At 37.1% G+C, this 20,933-nt stretch overlaps 1 protein-coding gene across 1 annotated transcript in view; it reads right to left on the reverse strand.

Annotated features, from left to right (window-relative positions):
* DIAPH3 (diaphanous related formin 3) overlaps window positions 1-20,933 on the reverse strand; it is a 490,845-nt gene that overhangs the window by 294,826 nt on the left and 175,086 nt on the right. Inside the window, exons 15-17 of the mRNA XM_026009631.2 lie at window positions 16,805-16,909; window positions 13,120-13,428; window positions 12,258-12,372 (exon numbers count right to left, since the gene is read on the reverse strand). Of these exons, the coding sequence (XP_025865416.2) occupies window positions 12,258-12,372; window positions 13,120-13,428; window positions 16,805-16,909 (529 nt within the window). The remainder of the gene's footprint in view (window positions 1-12,257; window positions 12,373-13,119; window positions 13,429-16,804; window positions 16,910-20,933) is intronic.

Below are 20,933 nucleotides of genomic sequence, written 5' to 3' on the forward strand. Positions count from 1 at the left end.
AAGTGGGTAATGGAAACACAAATGATTGGTCAGAGAGCTCATATTCACTTTTATATAGATGGGCAAGGTTTGAAATGAAGCACAATAAAACTTGAGAAAAGTATTATTCAGAAAAAAATATAATTTTAAAAAAGAAAAACATTAAATCTCTAAACACTAATACTCCTCATTTAAAAACAATTATTCCACTGGCTATTTCAACTCTTCTGGGTTGAATCCTATGCTGTGGGAGCAGAGCGCCAAACTGTCCCACTGTGACCTGTGAAACCCTGAAAAATAATTGGTTCTCTAATTGAAAAAGAAAAGAAGATTAAAGGAGGAAGAAGAGCTCTGCTTCAGAAAGAATGAATCTAAGGCACTATTATGATAGAAGAGTAGACTGGCAAATGACTAACAGCCAACAATTAAATTAAAATAAATTGCTTATTTTGTGTGAAATGTGGTTGCATGAGATCTTTCTGATAAATGGGATTTCCTCAGTGATGAAATTTTTCCAATTAAAATAAACTTTTTATATAGTGTACTTGAAATTGCCCAGTGAAATATGCAACTATAACAACATATATTTTCTAGGTTGTAATGAAATTGTATGTTCATATCCATTTATAGATGCTTATTAGGTCTGAGTAATATCTGGACCAGGAAACGTCCCTCTTCCCAAAGTCTCTATCACAAAACAAACACTATTCAGATGAAAATATGTTGTGAAAATCACAAACAAGAATCATAATCTGCATTTTTAAATATTAAACTAAACAACAGAGTGAGGAAATTGTTTTTCAACAGGAAGTGTAGAAAGTTAATAATGTAATCATAAGTTATCTCCCAAAAATTAATAATGTATAAAATATAATGCATTTCTTTTTCTAAATTAGAACCACTTTTTCCTTCTTTCTTAAAATACAAAGGCAACAAATAAGAGTAAAGAATCAATTTGTTTTCTTTCTTTTTTTTTAAAAGACTTTTTTTATTCATTTGAGAGAAAGAGAGCACGTGTGTGAGAACACGGTGGTAGAGGGAGAGGCAGAGGGAGAAGGAGAAGTACACTCCCCACTGAGCAGGGAGCCTGACTAGGGACTGGACCTGAGCTGAAGGCAGACACTTAACCAACTGAGCCAGCCATGTGCCACACCCATTTGATTTTAAATGCCAATGGTTCTTTACCCTAGATTTCTGGGTTGAAAATACATGTATAAATATACAGAATTTAGTAATTTCTCAGAAAGAAAAATAAAATTTATAGCGTACATTACAAACTAGAAAATACCTTAATAGACTATGTGTGATACCTGTTGCCCATTCATTAAATATAGTATATTTGACTAAAGAAGGGAAAAAAAAAATCTTTCCTGGTACTTAGAAAGACATTTTGTAAGGATTTTTCCCAAAACTCCAGAAAAGCACTTAGGAGTGGTAACAAAAACATGTTAATGTGATTATTAAAAATCTGAAACTCAATAACATTTAATGAACAGAACAAATAAATTTACAGAGTTAAAATGCCCCAGGACCCTAATATGGCATTCCTGTAAAAGGAACATACACATAAAGAAGACAGACATAATTTTAATGAATGGAATAAACAGAGCCAAGTACCTTGTGAAATGTTTCAATTTTTGGACTGCTCATCCTAGCACCCTCATCCTCCTCTGCGGAAGATGACCATGTTCTAATCCCTAGAACTGTAAATATTTTACTTTACGTGGAAAAACAAACCTTGCAGATATGATGACAGTGAGAAACCTGAAGACTAGGACACTAGCATGGATTGGCCAGGTATACCCAATTGAATCACAAAGTTCTTCAAAAGAAACTTTCCTGGCAGAGGTCAGAGTCTGAGAGGGATGTCATTAAGGAAGCCACATATGTGGGCAGCTCTAGAAGCTGGACAAGGCAAGGAAGAGACAGATTGCCCCCCCCAGACTCTCCAGAATGTAGCCTTTCTGACACGCTGATTTTAGCCAGGTGAGACCATGAGGCACTTCCCACAGAAATGTGAAACAGTGGGGTGTCTGAGTGGCTCAGTGGTTGAGAGTCTGTCTTTGGCTCAGATAGTGATCCCGGGGTCCTGGGATCGAGTCCCAGATCAGGCTCCCTGCAGTGAGCTTGCTTTCCCCTCTGCCTATGTCTCTGCCTCTCTCTCTCATGAAAAAATATATTCTTAAAAAAAAAAAAAGTAAAACAGTGAACTTGCATTACATTGCCAAATTCACAGTAATTTGTTATAGCAGCAATACAAAATTAATACAAAGCCCCATCTGTGAGCATGATTCCTCCTACCCTCACTAGCTAACCTATGCTAGAAATGGAAGGAAAGCTAAGAAAGTAAAAAAGAGCTAATCCTGAGGCCTGACATCATTGGGACCCTGAATTTACCAAATCTAAGAAAACCACCTGACTTCTTGTCTAAATCGCTTTTAGCCAGTTATTGTTTCCTTGCAGACAAAGTTCCTTACCAACTCACCAGAAAACACTGATTTATAAACACAGCATGGAAAATTCCAAAGGTGTCTCTCAAACTTAGATTTGGGGCTGTAAGACATTCCAAAATAAAGACTTCTCACTTCAGGGGTTTCGCTCCCTCCTTATCGATTATTTGACATGCTGTTAGAAAAGCCGAAATACCAATGTTCATTATCAACTAAGTTATAAAGACAGCTCTATGTATTTCCTTAATTAGTCACCACTTTAGGAAACAAGAATGGAGCTAAACCACAGGACGTTCTTAGTATGTCAAAACAGGAGAATTTAATCTACTGTATATGGTTCACCTAATAATTTCTTTAGCTTACACCATAAAGCAGGAGGAGGGGGGAAAAATCTATTCCTGAAAAATTATCACTCCTCTGAACCTTCTGCTAGCACTCTATGAAAATAAGAAAATTAACAGTTATCACCCTTCCTGCAAACCCTGGGGAGAATTTAGGCAAATACAAGAGCCAAGTAAAGCTTATGGCCTATCAAATGCAGGTTCCCTACGCCTTAATACATCCCAGTTCTATAATTACATTAAGCCTTACATACCATCCTCGCTAATTTTTGAAACTGTAAATAACTGTCAAAAATAATCATGAATAAGTAACAAGAACTGGAGTTTACCAAGTGCTGATTGAGCTTTTCAAGTTCACTCTCAAAGCATTAGCTCCATCGCGCCAAGTTAAAATTCTCAGTTTTTAAATCTCATAATATCACAGAAATTATTGGCTCAACTCCATTAATGATTTATAAACTGAAAGAAAAAAAATCATGGACAAACTTAGGGAAAAAATGAGAAAAAAAAACAAACCAGTCTGATTTTCCTGATTCAACAGATCCCTCCTTCTACAGGAATTTTAAAGCATCTGACAACAAAGACATACACAAAAATGAAAGAAAGAGGATGTACGGAATCTATTAATACTTTCTAAAACTGATGGTACCAATCAGTACTACAGAATTCTTCTCAAGTGGCCACTAACATATGGCAGCTAATGCAGCAGTTCTAGGGTTTGAAAGACTTCATGTGGAAGGTGGGGCTAAAGCTGGCTAGGTCATCCAAAAGATTCGGAGGAGGCACACAAAATTTTACAAGTGGAAATGAGCCTGCATTCTCAAAATTTAAGTTCAGCTAATAACTCCTGAGCAACTACAATGAGCTGGCCATTAAAGATGCTTTAAAATCTTCATGATATAATCCTCACATCACCTTCTGAGATGCGTATCATCTCCCCCATTTTATAAAGAACTACAGCCGCAAAAGCCAGGGTCACACATGTGTGTGTGTGGTGGGGGAGACTCCACAGTCCCTCTCCCTTCCACACTCCACAGCAGGGTGTTGGTATTTACAGCTCAAATACTTACAAAAATGAATAGAGGGGCCAAATGATGAAAGATGGTCTTAATAAAAAATGGCAAGTTTTTAAAGCCTTTAATATAAATCGTGGGCTGAGGGTGAACTGCTGTGGGGCAGCGGTAAGGTGGCAGGAGATGAGAAGGAAATTATTTTAAATCAAAGAAGAGCACTTTAAATAAAACATAATAGGACTTCTTTTAATCAGAGCAGCAGCATGCCACAGCAGAGAAGCATTGGCTTTAGACTCAGATCTGTATTCCATTCAGAGGGGCAGCTCCTTTTAGCTCAACTTGGCTTGAAGAGTGCAAGTTTCTCTTACATATAACATCTATGCAATATTCGCCTTGGTTCTCCCACAGGATTGTTTTGGGAGCAAATAAAATGATATAAGGTAAACACAACTGCTGAAAAAAAAAAAATTATCATCAATACCGTTGTATTATTATCTCATTAAGGAGTTTCTTAGTTTTGCCAGATTTGACATACTTTCATTAACAAATACATTCATCTGTTAAAGAGGATCCAAAAATGAACGACCTGATGTTAAAGTCACCATAAAAAGGTATTCCTAGTTGGATGAAATATCTCATTCTCATTACAGATAATGTATTAGCCCCTTGAATTAAAAAGAAGGGGAAGGGGGTGCCTGGGTGACTCAGTCAGTTAAGCTTCCAACTCTTTGGCTCCAGGGTGATCTCAGGGTCCAGGTCTCAGGGTGGTGAGATCGAGCTCTCATCAGGCTCCATGCTCAGTAGGGAGTCTGCCTGAGATTCCTTCTCCCGCCGTCTCTCCCTGTGGGTGTGCACACACTCTCTCCCCCAAATAAATAAAATCTTTAAAAAAAATAAAATTGCATATATATATAAATAAGCAGCAGTCAAATCCAGGCCTAGGCCCCCGGCCTGGGCCTCATGCCCAGCACTGTACAAGGTAGAAAGGCTATGACGGGCTTCATAACCTTGGCTGCCATGGGTCCCACTGGTAGAGAGGTGGACTGCTTCTCAGAATAATTCTTAAATGCAGAAAATAAAATACATAGGAGATCTCCCTTTATGAAGGGAATATACCTGCCAAGGAGTGCACTTGGCTGGCAAGTCAAGCCGTTAGCAACCTCAGGATCCTCCTGAGTCCAGGCCATGTTATTCCTGGGCAACCCGAGCCAATGGCTGAGCATGACAGCAGCACTACCCGGGACTCCCCTAACATGCCCTCTGCCTCAGAGCACCCTCCCAGCTAGGATGGCTGAGAATTTGTCATATTCCGTCACGGTTGAAGGCTCTTCCTCCCTAGTCCTGCTTTCTCCACCTTCACGCTTCACCTGCATTGCCCACAGCACAAGTCCTAAAAAAAAAAAAAAAAACCTGGTACACCAACATCTTTCAGCATTGGCTCCTGGAGGACCCAACTGACAAAATATGCTTCTTTATTAGCGTACTGAACAACAGAAGCCAGCTGCAAGTCTCGCAGCTACCCGCATTTTGAAGCAGTGAGAAGTTTCAATAATATTTTTAACATATCTGAAATAATTCTAGTGGGATATAAATAAAAGTATATATCAACTGAACAAGTAGAAATGGCATAGGTGCTAATGTGTTCGTTGCTTATATTTATAACCAAAGGAAAAGCTAAATTTCAATTAGAGATTAGTGAAAGTAATTTTTTTTTTCTTATCCAAGTTCTAAGACCCTAAGTTAACTCCTGAACTAGAATGCATCTGCCTTGGAAACAGCCATTCTTTTAAGACAGACAAGCACTTAGACAAGTGAAAGCTGTGATAACCAAAGGTTTCTAATCTGGTGCTCTCCTTAGATGCCAGGAAATCCATGATTGCTTGTGTTAAATGCATAGGACGTGTTACAAATTATAAGCTGTGACTAAATGATTTAGCCTTGAGGGACAAAACACACCCAACTCACAAAAACACAAATACATAGTTACCTCAAAAACTAACTTATGAAATTCAAAGTTAAAAAAGTTATTTTCATTAAAGGTTTTTTCCTATTACAAAAGAACTTACTACATTATTTTCTAATTCCAACAGCATACAATTCAGCAAGAAGCCTCCTACATCTATCTCCTTATGACACTCCTACCACAACCCCCCACACTTCTCTAGTGCTCTAGTGATGGCATCAGGTTGCAATACTAACTCCACATGATCCTATTTCTTCCAAGCCTGGCAAGTGTCTGTGGAGGTGGGCAGAGGGAACAGGGGAGAATGCAGAAGAGGGAGAGGGAAGGAGCAGTGTGAAGAGCCAGATTTACAAGTATTGCTTTAAGATTAAAATCACGCATTCAGGGCACCTGGGTGGCTCAATGGTTGAGCATCTGCCTTTGGCTCAGGTCATGATCCCGGGGTCCTGGGATGGAGTCCCACATCAGGCTTCCCGCAGGGAGCTTGCTTCTCCCTCTGCCTATGTCTCTGCCTCTCTATCTCTGTGTCTTTCATGAAGACATAAATAAAATCTTTAAAGCAAAATAAAATAAAACTGTGCATTCAGAAGGATGTGTCTCCTTTATTTTTTCAGATGACTAATACTGTACACTAATTATGAGTGGGAGTCTTGAGAACATAATGCAGACAAAGCAAAGAATAAATGCCTGAAATAGGGAAGTGTACTTTGAGCAACCAGAGGGCAACAAGAGATGACCTGGGTAAATGGGGAGAAGACAGAAGATATGGGGATCTGAAGAGAAATCCTGAGTGAAAAAAATGTGTGAGGACAATAAAATCTAACACCTTACAACGTTGTCAAGAGAGGACAGCTACAAGTGCACCACTACAGACTGCAAGAGTTAAAACACCAAAGGTGACCTTGTAATCTAAAAGGAACACAGTTTACCCGGATCTACTACGTAAGTCAGGTGACTCTAGGCATCCAGTGCTCCCTAGAACCATTCGTCTCTCCAATGTTAAAAGGAAAAGAGAGAAGAGGAAAACAGCAGGGGGAGGAAGCTATGTTTATGAGCACCTCTCCCCATGCACGCACATCTAAGTCTCCTCCTTTTCTGTTTATAGTATTTGTACAATACACAAGTAATGCGCCTAGTTACAAGGGCCTTTAAAATTCCCATCACAGGATGTCAAAGATACGCTGTATAACTAAGCATGTAACTGAAGCATTCTGGGACTTAAAAGTCGCCTGTGGCTCCAGGCTAAACAACCCTACTCTCTTTAGCCGTTTTCACTAAGTTCTATTTCTTTAGAGCTTTCAGAATAAATTTCTGTTTCTTTAGCAACCCAACACAAAATACAAATAATTGGTAACAATGAGATACTTTCTAATGGTGAAACAAGACATTTCTGACCTATGCCATCATTTCCTTAAGTCTTTAGTTCAATTCAGATTCAGACACAGACAAGAACCAAAGGATAAATCCCTAGGGAAATATTTAATTCTTCACTGACTTCCCCCTCAATCTTTCCAAATTAGTGTTTGTCAAATGTCTTCTCAGAAAAGTTTAAGATACATTGCATTCGTCTTGGCATCACCTCTTTATTAACACATATTTCCAAAAAAACACTGCTACAAATTATATTATTCATCTTCATGTAGGCTTGTGAGCTAGTTTAGGATTTTTTTTATACACTTTTGTTCATACAGAGGAATAAATTGTGTTTCAAATACAAAGCGACACCCTGAGCACAGCCAAGTCCCTGGAATAATCCATGGTTTATCACTCCCTACCCCAATACTTTGTCCACTGAACTATGATGTCAGAAATCTAAGCTTGATTTGTTTTTAAGTGCATAATCCATTAACTGTTTCCATATGCCATAACTGTTCAGTTGAGGAATTATTTATAAACCAGTTTATTGGCCTTATCTAGCAAATATGATGCACCTGTTATAAAATGTGATTACTTCAGAAAGCTAACAATTGTGGAATCACATTTTTATAATAAATCAGTCTAAGTGAATTAGACTATTCATGTACTTTCAAAAAGCCCTTTAATCCCTATTAACAGTTTGTGAATAATGAAAGTAATTAATATTAATTTTAGTTGATAAATCCAACTCCAATAACCTGTTAGTATACTTTAATCCATTTTCCAACAGCCTGTAAAAATTAGCCAACAGATGCTTTCAATCTGGTAAAAAATACACAGGTCATTAGCATTATTTTGATGATACCAAATGTTCAATATATGAATATTGTGATTAAATTTCAAAGAGATATATAAACAATTTTCTTTTATAATCTTGTTAGGTTTTAACAGAAGCCCAAGAGAGTAAAACATGGCAGTCCTTTCTGAATCAAAATCAACATTTGTCATTCCATTCCTCATTCTTGTGCTTCAACTTGAGGGGGAACTTCACTACGTTTGATGGAGATTGTGAAAGCAACACGTGAATGGGCACGTGTCTTTCTCTCCCCAGTGCCAAACACAAGGCCTAACATACAATGTATACCCAAAGATATTTGCTTGAAGAGTGGTAGCCAAAACAGGAGAGAGAAAAAGTGGGAGAAATGAATGAGAAAGAATGAGAAAAAGAAAAATATGACCAGAAAAAATGTCTACGTTTTGTTTTCAGAAGAATTTAAAACATAGAAAGCTAAGATAGAACTCAAAAATCTAGAAAATGTAGGAGAAAGGCAAGGAAACCAAAGTCACATTTTTTAAAATATTTATTTATTCATGAGAGATGAGAGATGGGGGGGAGGAAGGGAGGAAGAGAGAGACAGAGGGAGGGAGAGAGAGACAGAGACAGAGACAGAGACAGAGACAGAGAGGCAGAAACACAGGCAGAGGGAAAAACAGGCTCCATGCAGGGAGCCGGATGCGGGACTCGATCCTGGGTCTCCAGGATCACACCCCGGGCCGAAGGTGGCGCGAAGGTGGAGCTAAGGTAGCTCCAGGAGCTAAACCGCTGAACCACCCGGGCTGCCCCCCAAAGTCATATTTGATAGCAAAATAAGGTATAGAAGAAAAAGCAATACAATTGAATTAGGCAAACATGTTGATTTCACAGGAAAAGCCTAAGACAGTTTCCTGTACTCCTAAAGATGGGGCACAGGCACTTTCCTATTAAAGCAATGTTATAAACATCACAGGGAAGTTAGTTTAAAAGACAACATTATTAAAATCTAACTGGGAAAAGATATAATAAAGAAGAACATGAGTTAGGAGGAAATGTCCAAGTTCCTACCTAGAATACCTTGCTATTTCTCCCAGAGCATGAGGCAGGGTGGTATTCTGGAGACTTAGCATGTTGTGCAGGAGAAAAATCTCAGTAGAGATGTGTTCCTGAATTAGACAAGGTAACATGAAAATAGCCCAGTTCAGCGAGTGGTATACCACAGATGCTCTATGGGTACTATTAGGCCCTCTTCCTTTTCCAACTTTCAGTGTATAAAATCACCAAAACCCAGGCATCTTAACCAGAAAGTTTATAAAACCCAAAGCAGTGTCTTCCATAGAAACAAACAAAAAACCTTAGTGACCAAAAAATACAGAGTATGTGACTAGAACAGATAGAGAGTAAATGATTGAATTCAGTTCTTTTTTTCTTTCTACCTATTTCAAATGTTTAGGGAGTACAACTGATTGGCATTTAGCATTTTAAATTCCTGGGATGGAACTTTCACTTTTGTAATCAGAGAAATAGCTCTGGGTTTTTTGTTTGTTCAATCAATTTATACCCCCTTTCCCCATTTCTCCTACCCACGCCTCTGGCAACCACCAATCTGTTCTATCTATGAGCTTAGTTTACTTTTTTTGTTGTCTTGAGAATCTACATATAAGAGAAATCATACAGTATTTGTCTTTCTCTGTCTGAATATTTTCAATTAACATAATGCCCTCAAGGTCCATCCACGTTATCACAAAATGCCCTGGTTTTTAGACAGAAGAATTACTGCAATGAAAAAAAAAAAAAAAAAAAAAAAGATATTCTATTTCTCTAAAAACCCAGTAGAGTCTCCAATAACAAGAATCCTGTGTCCTTCTTCATGAAGCTATAATGCAAACCAAAGATGAAAATCAACCAGTAGGCAATGGCTCTACTTTTCCCTGCCAGCTAGAGATCAGAGAGCAACTGTCTGGCCACCTTGGACTGAATAATAAGTGACAAGGTTTAATTTTGAATTCTGCGGAAATTACAAAATTGATTCAAAGTAACCTTTGGAGTCACAGGAGACAGGCAAAAGATTTGGACCTAAAGCCTCAGGGGCCAGGCCATGAATAAACAGACAAGGAGCAAGGTGGTGACTCCACCAGCCCCTTAGCCTTGTCTAAGCTTTCCAAATACTTTAGTCTCGCCTTCTTTTCTGATCTTTAGTACAAAATATCTATAGAAAATCCTGCTTTTCTGCAAGCATCAATTTTGTTTTCCAATAAATCATCCACCATCACAGAAGAAAGAAGGTAGCATTTGAGTAGAAATGATAGAATTTGTGGGGCTTGGCCAGCCACTATGTCAAATGAGAGACTCAGGGGCAAGGGGACAGCTTGTCCAAAGGCAGAAAGGGATGGAAGTACAGAATATTCAGAAAAAGGTTGTCCTTCCCTCACCTTCACCTTTATAACTAATATTAGATCCCGCAAATACATTGTTGTTTTTTTTTTTCCAACCTTGAATCTCAAGGCTAAAGTTAGATGACTTAAGAATTTTTTAAAAGTCCAATTATTTCATTTAGGGCTAGCACTACAGCTAAATTAAAGACATGCTAACAAGTTTCCCTTTTGGGCCTCATTAATTAAGAAAGTAATCAGAGTAAAGAGGGAAAAAAAAGAGACAGTAGCTGGATGGCAGTATAACTTAAATAGCTTTAAGGTATCACCATTTGTACCTACTAGGAAAGCAAAGGGAAAACTAATCAATTCCAGATTATGAAATCTGAAATTCTGAAGTGTTTTACATGTAAATACACATTTTAACTGCCATATATTTTCCTTGATTGCCTGAAGAGTGCACTAATCTTATTCAAAGAAAATGTTCATTCTCCATAATCAAAAGGTAAAATTAAGATCTGCTTACTTCACAAGTTTTCCTAGGATAAGCCTGCTGGGAAAACTCCCACTGTTTTCAAAGATCAAAACACAAGTTTTACCATTTTGGTCAAGAACAGTACCCAAAAATATCTGCTGAAAGTTTGGGGTTAATCCCAAATCCTGGAAACCACCTTAATTTAAAATCACCTTTTAGAGTTTCTAACTTACAATTATTTTCTAGAAAGAGATTCTAATTTATAGTTATATTTTACAAGCATTTCAAAGGAATGCAAATGATTTTTTTCTTTTAGGATCTGCCAATATCCTTTCATTGCTCTGATTATCAAGTTTAATCAGATACATAGTATAGTGCCTAATACATAGTATCTTCTTTTTTAAGATTCTGAGAGAGAGAGAGAGAGAGAGAGAGAGAGAGAGAGAGAAGAGAAAGAGGACAAGCGGGGTAGGGGTGCAGAGGGAGAGGCAGAAGCAGGCTCCCCACTGAGCAGAGAGCCCAACGACACAGGACCCTGAGACCATGACCTGAGCTGAAGGCAGATACGTAAAGGACTGCGCTGTGCCACCCAGGTGCCCCCCAGTATGTATTTTAAGAAGTTAATTCTCCCCTCTCAATAGCAAGCTTTCCCATCTCCAGCTGGAATACATCTCTCTCCTTCAGCTTTCTGTGGTCAATGAGCCCAGTCATAAGTGGCATAGCCTATGGTGAAAAGGTTCCTTTTGAAAATTAAAAGGTAATCACTGATCTAAGTACCTTGTAATATAGGCCTAAAATGTAAGCATTACAGAACTTAAAAATTAACCCAATAGCTTAAGTGGATATCAACTCTGAAACGTGTGGTAGAGATCCAATTTTCAGATAAGAATGTTTGAATTATTAAAAAAAAAAAAAAAAACAAGAAAAGCTACTATCACAAAAAAAAAAAGGAAAGAAAATGAATGCTATCATTTTTAAGGAAAAGATCATATAACCTATTCATATACTTCTATTTTAAGCTAACTTTCAAGGTTTCAATAAATTTGGTATTTCTTCTATGTGATTCATACCAGTTATTTTGACAGTCACTGCAATATTAAGGGGTGGTAAAATTCTAACCAGAAGTCTCTCATTTTTGTGTTTTTCTATGTCCCATTGACAAAAAGGAACTCTCATGCCAAAATTCTCTATGAAAACAACCTCCTTTTTTTCAAAAGTCCAATTTAGAACATATTCAAAAAAGCTATTATACTGAAAATTTGACAAAGTTCTGTATGAAGCATTTGTATTTTAAAGATGGCGCATGCTATTAATGTAAATAGCAAAATTTGGATTTTAAACATTGCTTTTTATTAGATAATTTATTTAGCCACTAGTGAAGTAAAAATATCATGTCTAGGACTCTTAAAATAAGAAGCTCTCCAGAAGTTAATATATAAAAATTGGCAGTGTTAACATACTAAAATTAACAAATAAGCATGATGCTCAACTTACCTTTTTGTTGGCAACAAAACGTATTCTCAAGTTTACAGAGCAAATCCACATTTTCATACTTATTTTCATTTGCTTTGATCCAGAAACAGCTTTCAGTCATTTCGTGAGGTCTGATCTGCAGTCAGAGAGATGGATTCATAAATAGTTGGGTGTTTCAACTGTCCCAGCACAATCACTACATTCAGACCCAGGGTCCCATAGCTGCCAGCAGATGTTTACGAAGTAATCCCTGTAATATTTTTCCCCAAAGTGTGTTCAATAAAATACAAATTCCCCGGGAAGCTAAGGTTTTATTAAGGGAACAAAAACAACAAAGTTCCACCATCACGTAGTTGAGGGTTTGAAGCAGAGTGAAATTAAATTTGTTTCTTCTTAATTATTCCTCTCAGAGTCTCAGGTAATGCTCGCATGCACTCCAACAATTCAAGTGCACAGTACACATCATTTCCCAATGTTGTGTGACCATGAAACCATCTTTCTGTAGGATTCAGAATTTCTGTGTCCTGACTGAATAACAACTTGTGATAATTAGCAGGAATTTTTCCAATGGCTACCAATATAGAAAAGTTCCAAAGAACACCAAAAAACACTTCATATAGGGTTCAATGATGCTAATGCTGCATTGCCAATTTAATAACAAATCAAATCCCACTGTAACAACTATTAACTCTCACCAAGCTTCTGATCCAGAAAGCCTCAGTTGGGAGAAAAGGGCATTGTCTTAACACTTTTATTGAATTCAAATAACGCTTGTCTATTTAATGTCGCTTTGATTAGGATTTCCACTAGAAATTAAATATAAGTAAATATTAAATTTTAATCTAGGTGGCAGTATGTTTTCTTCCCTCTATTTCTGTTTTACCTTTAACCAATTCAATCTTCTCATGCTGGTTTCAGGTTTAAATTCTTTCTTTGGTTTTAACCCAAATGGTAGGGTTGGTGGAGGAGGAGAGTTTCGCCCACTGAGAAATCCCAGAGGTGGTGGTGGAGGCACGGGACCACCAAAAGGCATTGGCATTCCTGGAAGTGGAGGAGGTGGGGGAGGAGGGGGTGGAGGTGGCATGCCTCCACAAGATGGCAGTGGCAGAGGAGGAGCAAGTGCTGGGGGGCCAGTTCCATTTTCTTTTGACTGTGGCAAAGAGTTATTTCTACCAGCTGGCAAGGCACCAAACTAGAAGAGAAGAGGAAAAAAGAAACATGACTAAAAATATCTGTGAAACATGTAAAAGTATACTCTCCTCAAACATGATTACTTTAAATCAAAGATAATTCAGTATCAGCAATTTCACATGGGTTAACTGAAAAACAAAATTCCAACCAAGTTGGCCCCCCCCCCACCTCAATTAAAGAATTTCATTTTTTTTTCATAAAAGTATAACTGCCAGAAATATTATTTCCTATTTTGGTAGTTACGGCCACCCAGTTAAGAGGTGTCCAGGAAGGATACGGGTACATGGGTCTAGAAGATTTGAAAATCAGCAGCTTCCGGATCCCTGGGTGGCGCAGCGGTTTAGCACCTGCCTTTGGCCCAGGGCACGATCCTGGAGACCCGGGATCGAATCCCACATCGGGCTCCTGGTGCATGGAGCCTGCTTCTCCCTCTGCCTGTGTCTCTGCCTCTCTCTTTCTCTGTGACTATCATACATAAATAAATAAAAATTAAAAAAAAAAAAACCCTTAAAAAAAAAAAAAAGAAAATCAGCAGCTTCTAGGTGATAATGAAAGTCACAAGAGTAGGTAAGTTCAATCAGTATTTACAGAGTATGCAGCATAAAGTCAATTCTATATACAGAATTCTATGGAATACTAGCATTTAAATGAGAAGTTAAATAATTAGATCAACAGACTTAAATAGCATTGTCACATGTCTTTATCTTAAGAGAAAAAAAAAATCTGAAATTCTTAAGTAGGCCCTGCAAGGGCACATCACAATCCTCATGAACTGGCCTTTCAAGTGGCTTTCATATATAATTCCACCTTTATGCCAACCTCATAACAACCTCAGGGCCCTTGCACATGCTATTCCTTCTGCCTGGAACCCAAGTCTCGGCACATGGTAGTTCCTGCCAATCCTTTCAAGTCTTAGCACAACCTTTCCTCAGGAAAGCCTCATCTGACCACTCCTTTTACCCTGATAGCACTGTGTGCTTCTCTTCTGATTGCCCTTATCCTAGTGGTATGTACTTATGGAATCATTAGCATTTATCTCTTTGATGGATTATAAGCTCCATGAGGGAAGTGACTAAGTCTATATAATTTACTACCTCTTTCTCCAGCATCTAAAGTTGCAACTGGCAAATGACAGCCATTGAAAAAAGAGGTGTAGGATGAATGAATTAAAGATGAGAGAAAAAGCAGACAAGTACAGGGTGATGAATCACAAGTGAAGGGGGTTGCTATTCTACACTGTCCAGGGTCACAGAAAAGCAATGCAAAACCAGGAGTGAAAAAGAGCCAAATAGGTCCACTGGTCACTTTTGTTCTGTGTCTATGGCATGGTAAGAATAAATGCATTTTGATTATTTTAAAGAAGATCAGAGTTGATAATTTTTCGTGATAGGATTATTTTCCTGTAATTACTCATTTCAATTCTAAGACACATACACACTATCTTGCAAATTGTGGCCTTTAATAAATGTTAATAAATCATTTTAAAAGTTTTATGGCAAATTTATGGAAAACAGATCATGTATAAAAGCCTGAAATTGACATCTGAGATCAACACAACGAAAACGTGTCATAAAAGAAATTGAAACCACAAATCAAAAAACATATTAACAAAAACATTAACTATAAAGTAGAAGCTATTCAGCATTATGCTGCATTGCTGTTAAGATGGACAGTATGCCCTGTGAACATTAAGGATGTATGTTATTTTCACACTCAATATACATTTTATAATTATTAACATCTTAAAGATATAGTTGAATTTCTTCTCTTTTTAGTTCATTTGGTACAGTATGGTTGACTTAAATATATTATTCATGAGGCCAGATTATCCTGTGATTAACTTGATTATATTCCCAGCACCTGACAATACTTGGTTGTTAAGTGAATGAAGGTAAATGAAGTAAAATCAGACAATAGGATATATTTTATTCATACCCCTCATATTCATTATAGCTTTGATCAAAGAGAAGGATCTTAAGATAAATGAATGGATTTCATGAGAAACACACACTAATCCAAACAACAACAACAAAAAAAAACCTTTTCCTGTTGTTCTTCAAAAATTAACATGGTGGCCAATATGAAGTCTCTAATTCTAGTCATCCTTATCCATATTTTCAAATAGTATAAGAGATCCCTGGATTTAATCTCAGTTTTAAGACAAATTTATTCCCATATTCATATAAAATACATGTAGCAATAATATATCCAAAGTTGGTGGTTATTTTCTTTTTTATCAACAGGAATTCTTTAGTTTGGATTTACAAGTAATGCTTCAACTAGAAAAAGTTTTTAAAATTATATTAGCCCAGACCAAGGGAAACTGGACATAAATTCTCAGCCACTGTCTATAACTCAATCTGAAATATAATCAAACATTTCTTTTGGTGTGAGAGACAAGGAGGCACACAAGAAAGATGCAAAGTTTCGATGAATTTTACTTCCTCCTTGTACACTAAAGAAAGATCAGTGAGAGTCATTTTCTTACAGATAAGAGCTTTTTTCCCCTAAAATTGAACACTTAACAGATAGCTGTCTCTTTGGGTACCTTCTTACAGCCTCTGTAACAAAACTATCCACTAAGTATTTAAAAGAAAACTGAAGTAGCCAATAATAGAGGAAATAGTACACCGATATAGGAAATGGTACATCTGAGACTATTTCGACATAACCATAAATTAGGATGAAAGGAAATGAGCAAAACTATACTTATTGCTCATCATCCTATATGCAAATCTGCATGAAGAAATTTTGCTATGAATATTCCAGCTCCTTACTGTCATCCGTTCATAACATGCAGATGATGTATTTCTTGCTATCTAAATGTTTTATGTGTAGAGGGTGTATGTGAGCTATCTGCCTCATAATCCAGATTTGCTCCCTTTTTTTGTCACGTTTTAAATCTGTTTACTTTTGGAAATTGAAAAATTATCAGAAAATGTTCTCATTCAGCTAGAGGTTATCTTTCACTGCAAGGTACCCATAGGCTGAAGGTTTTGAAAAATAAATAGCTTGAGCAATAATTTCCTGTAGTGGGATAAAGATCAGTGATGAATGACAAATCTAAGAGTAAAAAAGACTTTCTTACCCTTTATGATTACATACTAAACATGTGACATTAGGAACAAAATCCAAATTAAAAATAAGGAAGCAGATTAATTAGTAAAAGTTTAGACATCCTTAAAAATGCAAATTGAAAAAAAGCTAGCAAAATAATTTTTTTAATTTACAAAATAGAAACACTTATAAACAATTCTATGAAAAGATACAAGTAAAATTAAAGTTTAAACATTGTGAGCTACAAAGATATGACATGACCTTTGCTTCCCTGGTAAGCTTTCAATACCCAAATTCAATCCAGAGAGATGGTATTTTACCTCTGACTTAAAAGCTTGTAACTCTGCTTGAAGTTCATTAATCTTTGCTTCTTTTTTCTGCAATTGAGCCTGAGTTTCTTGGTGGTCGGTAAACTCTTTTTCAAACTGGGGGAAACAAAAAAAAAAAAAAAGAGGAGACAGAAAGAAGGCATTGAAAAGCACTATTCTTCATAGAGAAATATGATTCTAATGATCTTTCAGTAGGACACAAACATTTTATGAAAGAAATGGTAGATTTTGCTAAGTCACCCAAAGCCTTTCTCTAGGTCCCTACGGATTCCACCAAAAACCATTCAATTTGCAAGGGAGCAGACAAAGCCAGAGATGGAGTCTGTGACCTTCTCCTCTCGGTGGAGCAAAGTAGCCCAGAGGTATCTTCAACATTGACATTTTTCTTAAAAGTCCCTAAATATCATTGCAACTTTGTGTACAATAATAAAGAGCAAAGGACTGTACTGAGTTCTGTGACCTCTACCTGCAAAACTTTAAACTTATGTGAAGTTTATCACTAGGAATTAAAAGAATCCCATTTTAGTATTTTTTTTTTTTATTATTAAATAACTCCATTTTGTAAATGTGTCACTTTCTCTTACATTGTCAGGAGAGTTAAGAGCCCTGATGTAGGCTCTAACCTTCAGCAATAATTAAAGAGAATAAAATCTGTGTTGTTGATCATTAATCTTTTGGAAATTAATCTTTGGGAGATTAATGGTAATCTTTCAAAAACCCTGGTGCATTACCTTATGGGAGGAAGGCAAACAGTAAAATTGGGTGAATCCAATGAGCTTTCTAATTTATATAGCTACTCATCGCAAATTCCCATCTTGCATTCAAATAACTTCATCATGCCATCATCATGACTAAAAACCTCTCCTAGCAGAGGTGAATTTCAAAAGTGTAGTGTCTCATGGTCAAGAACATTTATTTGACACTTAAAAAATAAAATAAATCTAAAAATATGCAACTACTTCACAAAAGTAGCCTTTAGATTTTAAAACACAGTCAAATCTCAGGTAGGGGAAAAATAATATAAAACAACAGTTTACAAAAGGCACTTATATATGAATCTTATTTTGTCCTTAATTCAAAGAGATGCTTAACTAATCCCTCATCATTGAACCGGTAAGTGAAGACGTGAGAGTAAAAGCCAGATTTTGTCTTCCAATCTGGCGTTTAGATGAAACCATACCACCTTCCTCCAATTAACATTTAGATAATGCTCTACAGTTTGTTTATTTTACATAGATTTTATTTTTTAGAACTGTTTCAGGTTTACACCAAAATTAGGCAAAGGTTCTAAAGATTTTCCATATACCCATCCCCCTCATATGTGTTGCCTCCCCCATGATTACAGTAAGCAAATCTGCTCCCATATTCATTCTTTGTGCGCCAGTGTGCTGCATTCCAACACACTGTTCTGGTTCTCCCGTTACCTTCTTGACTATTCCTATCAATTCTTTTATAGGTGCCCATTCCTCAGTGCCATATTCTAACATTGCCATGTGACAAGACTCTTCACCCCTCTGTTGGCCTCACTTCACATGCCTGGTAGAATGGTATCTTCCCCACCCATGTGCTTCAATCCCCATTCATACACTGATGGTGTCCAAACTCCTACCACCAGCTCAGCTTCTCACCTGAATTCCAAACTGCTAATGAGTCCATAAAAGTATTTTCAAATGCTCAATGAACATTTTTCAAAGCAAAAAACAAGACCAGTATTTTTTTTATCACCCCCCCCCCAACTTTTTTGAACACTATTATTCTCTCAAAAGGATGACCCAGGGCAGCCCTAGTGGCTCAGCAGTTTAGCGCCTCCTGCCTTCAGCCGAGAGCATGATCCTGGAGACCCTGGATCAAGTCCCAGGTCAGGCTCCCTGCATGGAGCCTGCTTCTCCCTCTGCCTGTGTCTCTGACTCTCTCTCTGTCTCTCATGAATAAATAAATAAAATCTTTAAAAAGAAAAAGAATGACCCAAAAGACAGGACTTCTTTTGCTCTTAAACTGTCAGTGGTTACATTTAAAGGCCACATTCATTAATCTACTACCTAAGAATCTCCTGGCACTTGGCCCCAAACTACCTATTTCCCATTATACAATAAATAATAGCATACATTTGATGTTTGTTCCTCAAAGTGGTAGGTGCTAGTGATACAGAGTTGAATAGAATATGGCCATCGCTTTTAGTGTGGTGTCTGGTGGCAAAGCAAAAGCAAGCGAGTAACCCGAAACCTATGAAAATTACCAGCGAGAGAAATAGATTGAAGACATGGGAGTGAATGATGCTTGACCCCAGGATTAAAGAACCTGACCAGTTAGCTGAGAAGGGCAGTTAGCACTTCAAACAGAAGGTATAGCCCAGTGCATACGTGACAAGCAACCATGTTTAAGGGCCATAGGAGGGAGGAAAACAAATTGCAAGGAATTAAGTCACAGACGTAGAGAGGAACAAAATTATTCAAAGGAATTTTACAATAGACCAAAATGTTTTTCCTTTTGCCTGAAAACCATGGAAAGCTATCAAGAGTACTTATAATAAGAAATTAACATGATCAAATTTGCACTTTGAAAAACCCAACGTGCAGCAGGGTGTTAGGTGGACTGAATGAGAAACAGCAGAGGCACGAAAGCAAGTTTCAAGGCTACCACAGTTATCCCAGCAAGAACTGAAGGCCTGCCCAAACAAAGGTAGGAGACAGAGGAACGGGGGGGAAAAAAATGAAGGGACTTTTTTTTTTTAACAGAATCTAAAAACTTAGTGTACAGCTGAGTGAAGGAAATGAGTGAGGTGAGTATATCTAAGATGACTATGGTGTTCTATTGCTTTGCAAGCTGGAAACTAAGTATTAGAACTTTCAGGGAGAAATAGGGATATAAAATAAATGGGGGAAAGGCTTTTTTTTTTTAAAGATTATTTTAGAGGACGAGAGACCAAGAGAGGAGGGAAGTGGGAGAGAATCTCTGAGTAGATTCCCCACTGAGTGTGGAACCCAACAACATGGGGTTAGCTCTCACCCATGAGATGGTGACTTAAGTGGGGGGAAAAATCACGGAGTCAGGCACTTGAGCAACTGAGCCATGCAGGTGCCCCTGAAAAGGCATTTTTAGGATAAAAGAAAACTGAATTTGGTTTCAGAAATATTAACCTTGAGATGCCTATAAGAAATCCACCATAAATTTCCATCTCCCTCCTTTTTGGCTATCTCACCTAGGCACCTCACATTAGCTATCTCTTCTTCAGGTAAGCTTTCCTTGGCCATCCAAGACTAGATGAGGAATCCTTTCTATAGGGTTACATACCACATAAGGTACTCCTACCATAACAGTTATTACACTGTAATATAAAAATATCAAAATTCACACACCTCAGTAATACTCACCAACCTGGAAGCTTATTAATAGTGCAAACCTATTTTATTCATTACCTTTCCGAAGCCTTACATTTATCACTAAACTCAATAAATATTTGTTGAATGAACAAATGGAGCCAATTCCTGTCAAATCTCCCTTTATATGTTGTGAATAAATATGTCAATATCATATATTAAAGTTCCACAGTCTCCCAGCATGAAAATCTTTGAGAGGTCATGTTCTCTATTCTCCCTTTTATGACTGCTCAATGTTTACTGCTGCTTAGTAAGAAGTAAAAAATTAAATTGTTATGAGGACAAAAATGAAGTCTTTTTCACAATATCAATATATATACAATCCTACCTCATAGGGCTCGGAATAAGATTTGGAAAGAAAAAGGATTATTTACTGGAACAAAGATAAAACTACCAAAACCACCAGAGTCATAATTAGTACACTCTGAAATAATTTATTAAATTAGTTTGGCCAAAAAAATAAAAAATAAAAAATTAGTTTGGCCATATTTAAAATATCTGTATTACTTACCAAAGAGATAAATTTCTACATCCTAGCCTATTAAAAGGATCAAACAAAATATAAACTTTGCTTTAGCATTTTTATAATATCCATAGTCAAATCACAGTTGCCTTGGGGATAAAAATGAATCTCCATTAAAGACGTACTTTATAAAAACAGATATGATAGCCTTCTTCTCCAAAAAGAGTTACTAGAGCAATATTACGCTTTACAAAATTACATGCAAAAATGTCAAGAAACA

Source organism: Vulpes vulpes, chromosome 6 (genome assembly GCF_048418805.1).
Source record: "Vulpes vulpes isolate BD-2025 chromosome 6, VulVul3, whole genome shotgun sequence".
NCBI classification, from domain to species: Eukaryota; Metazoa; Chordata; class Mammalia; order Carnivora; family Canidae; genus Vulpes; species Vulpes vulpes.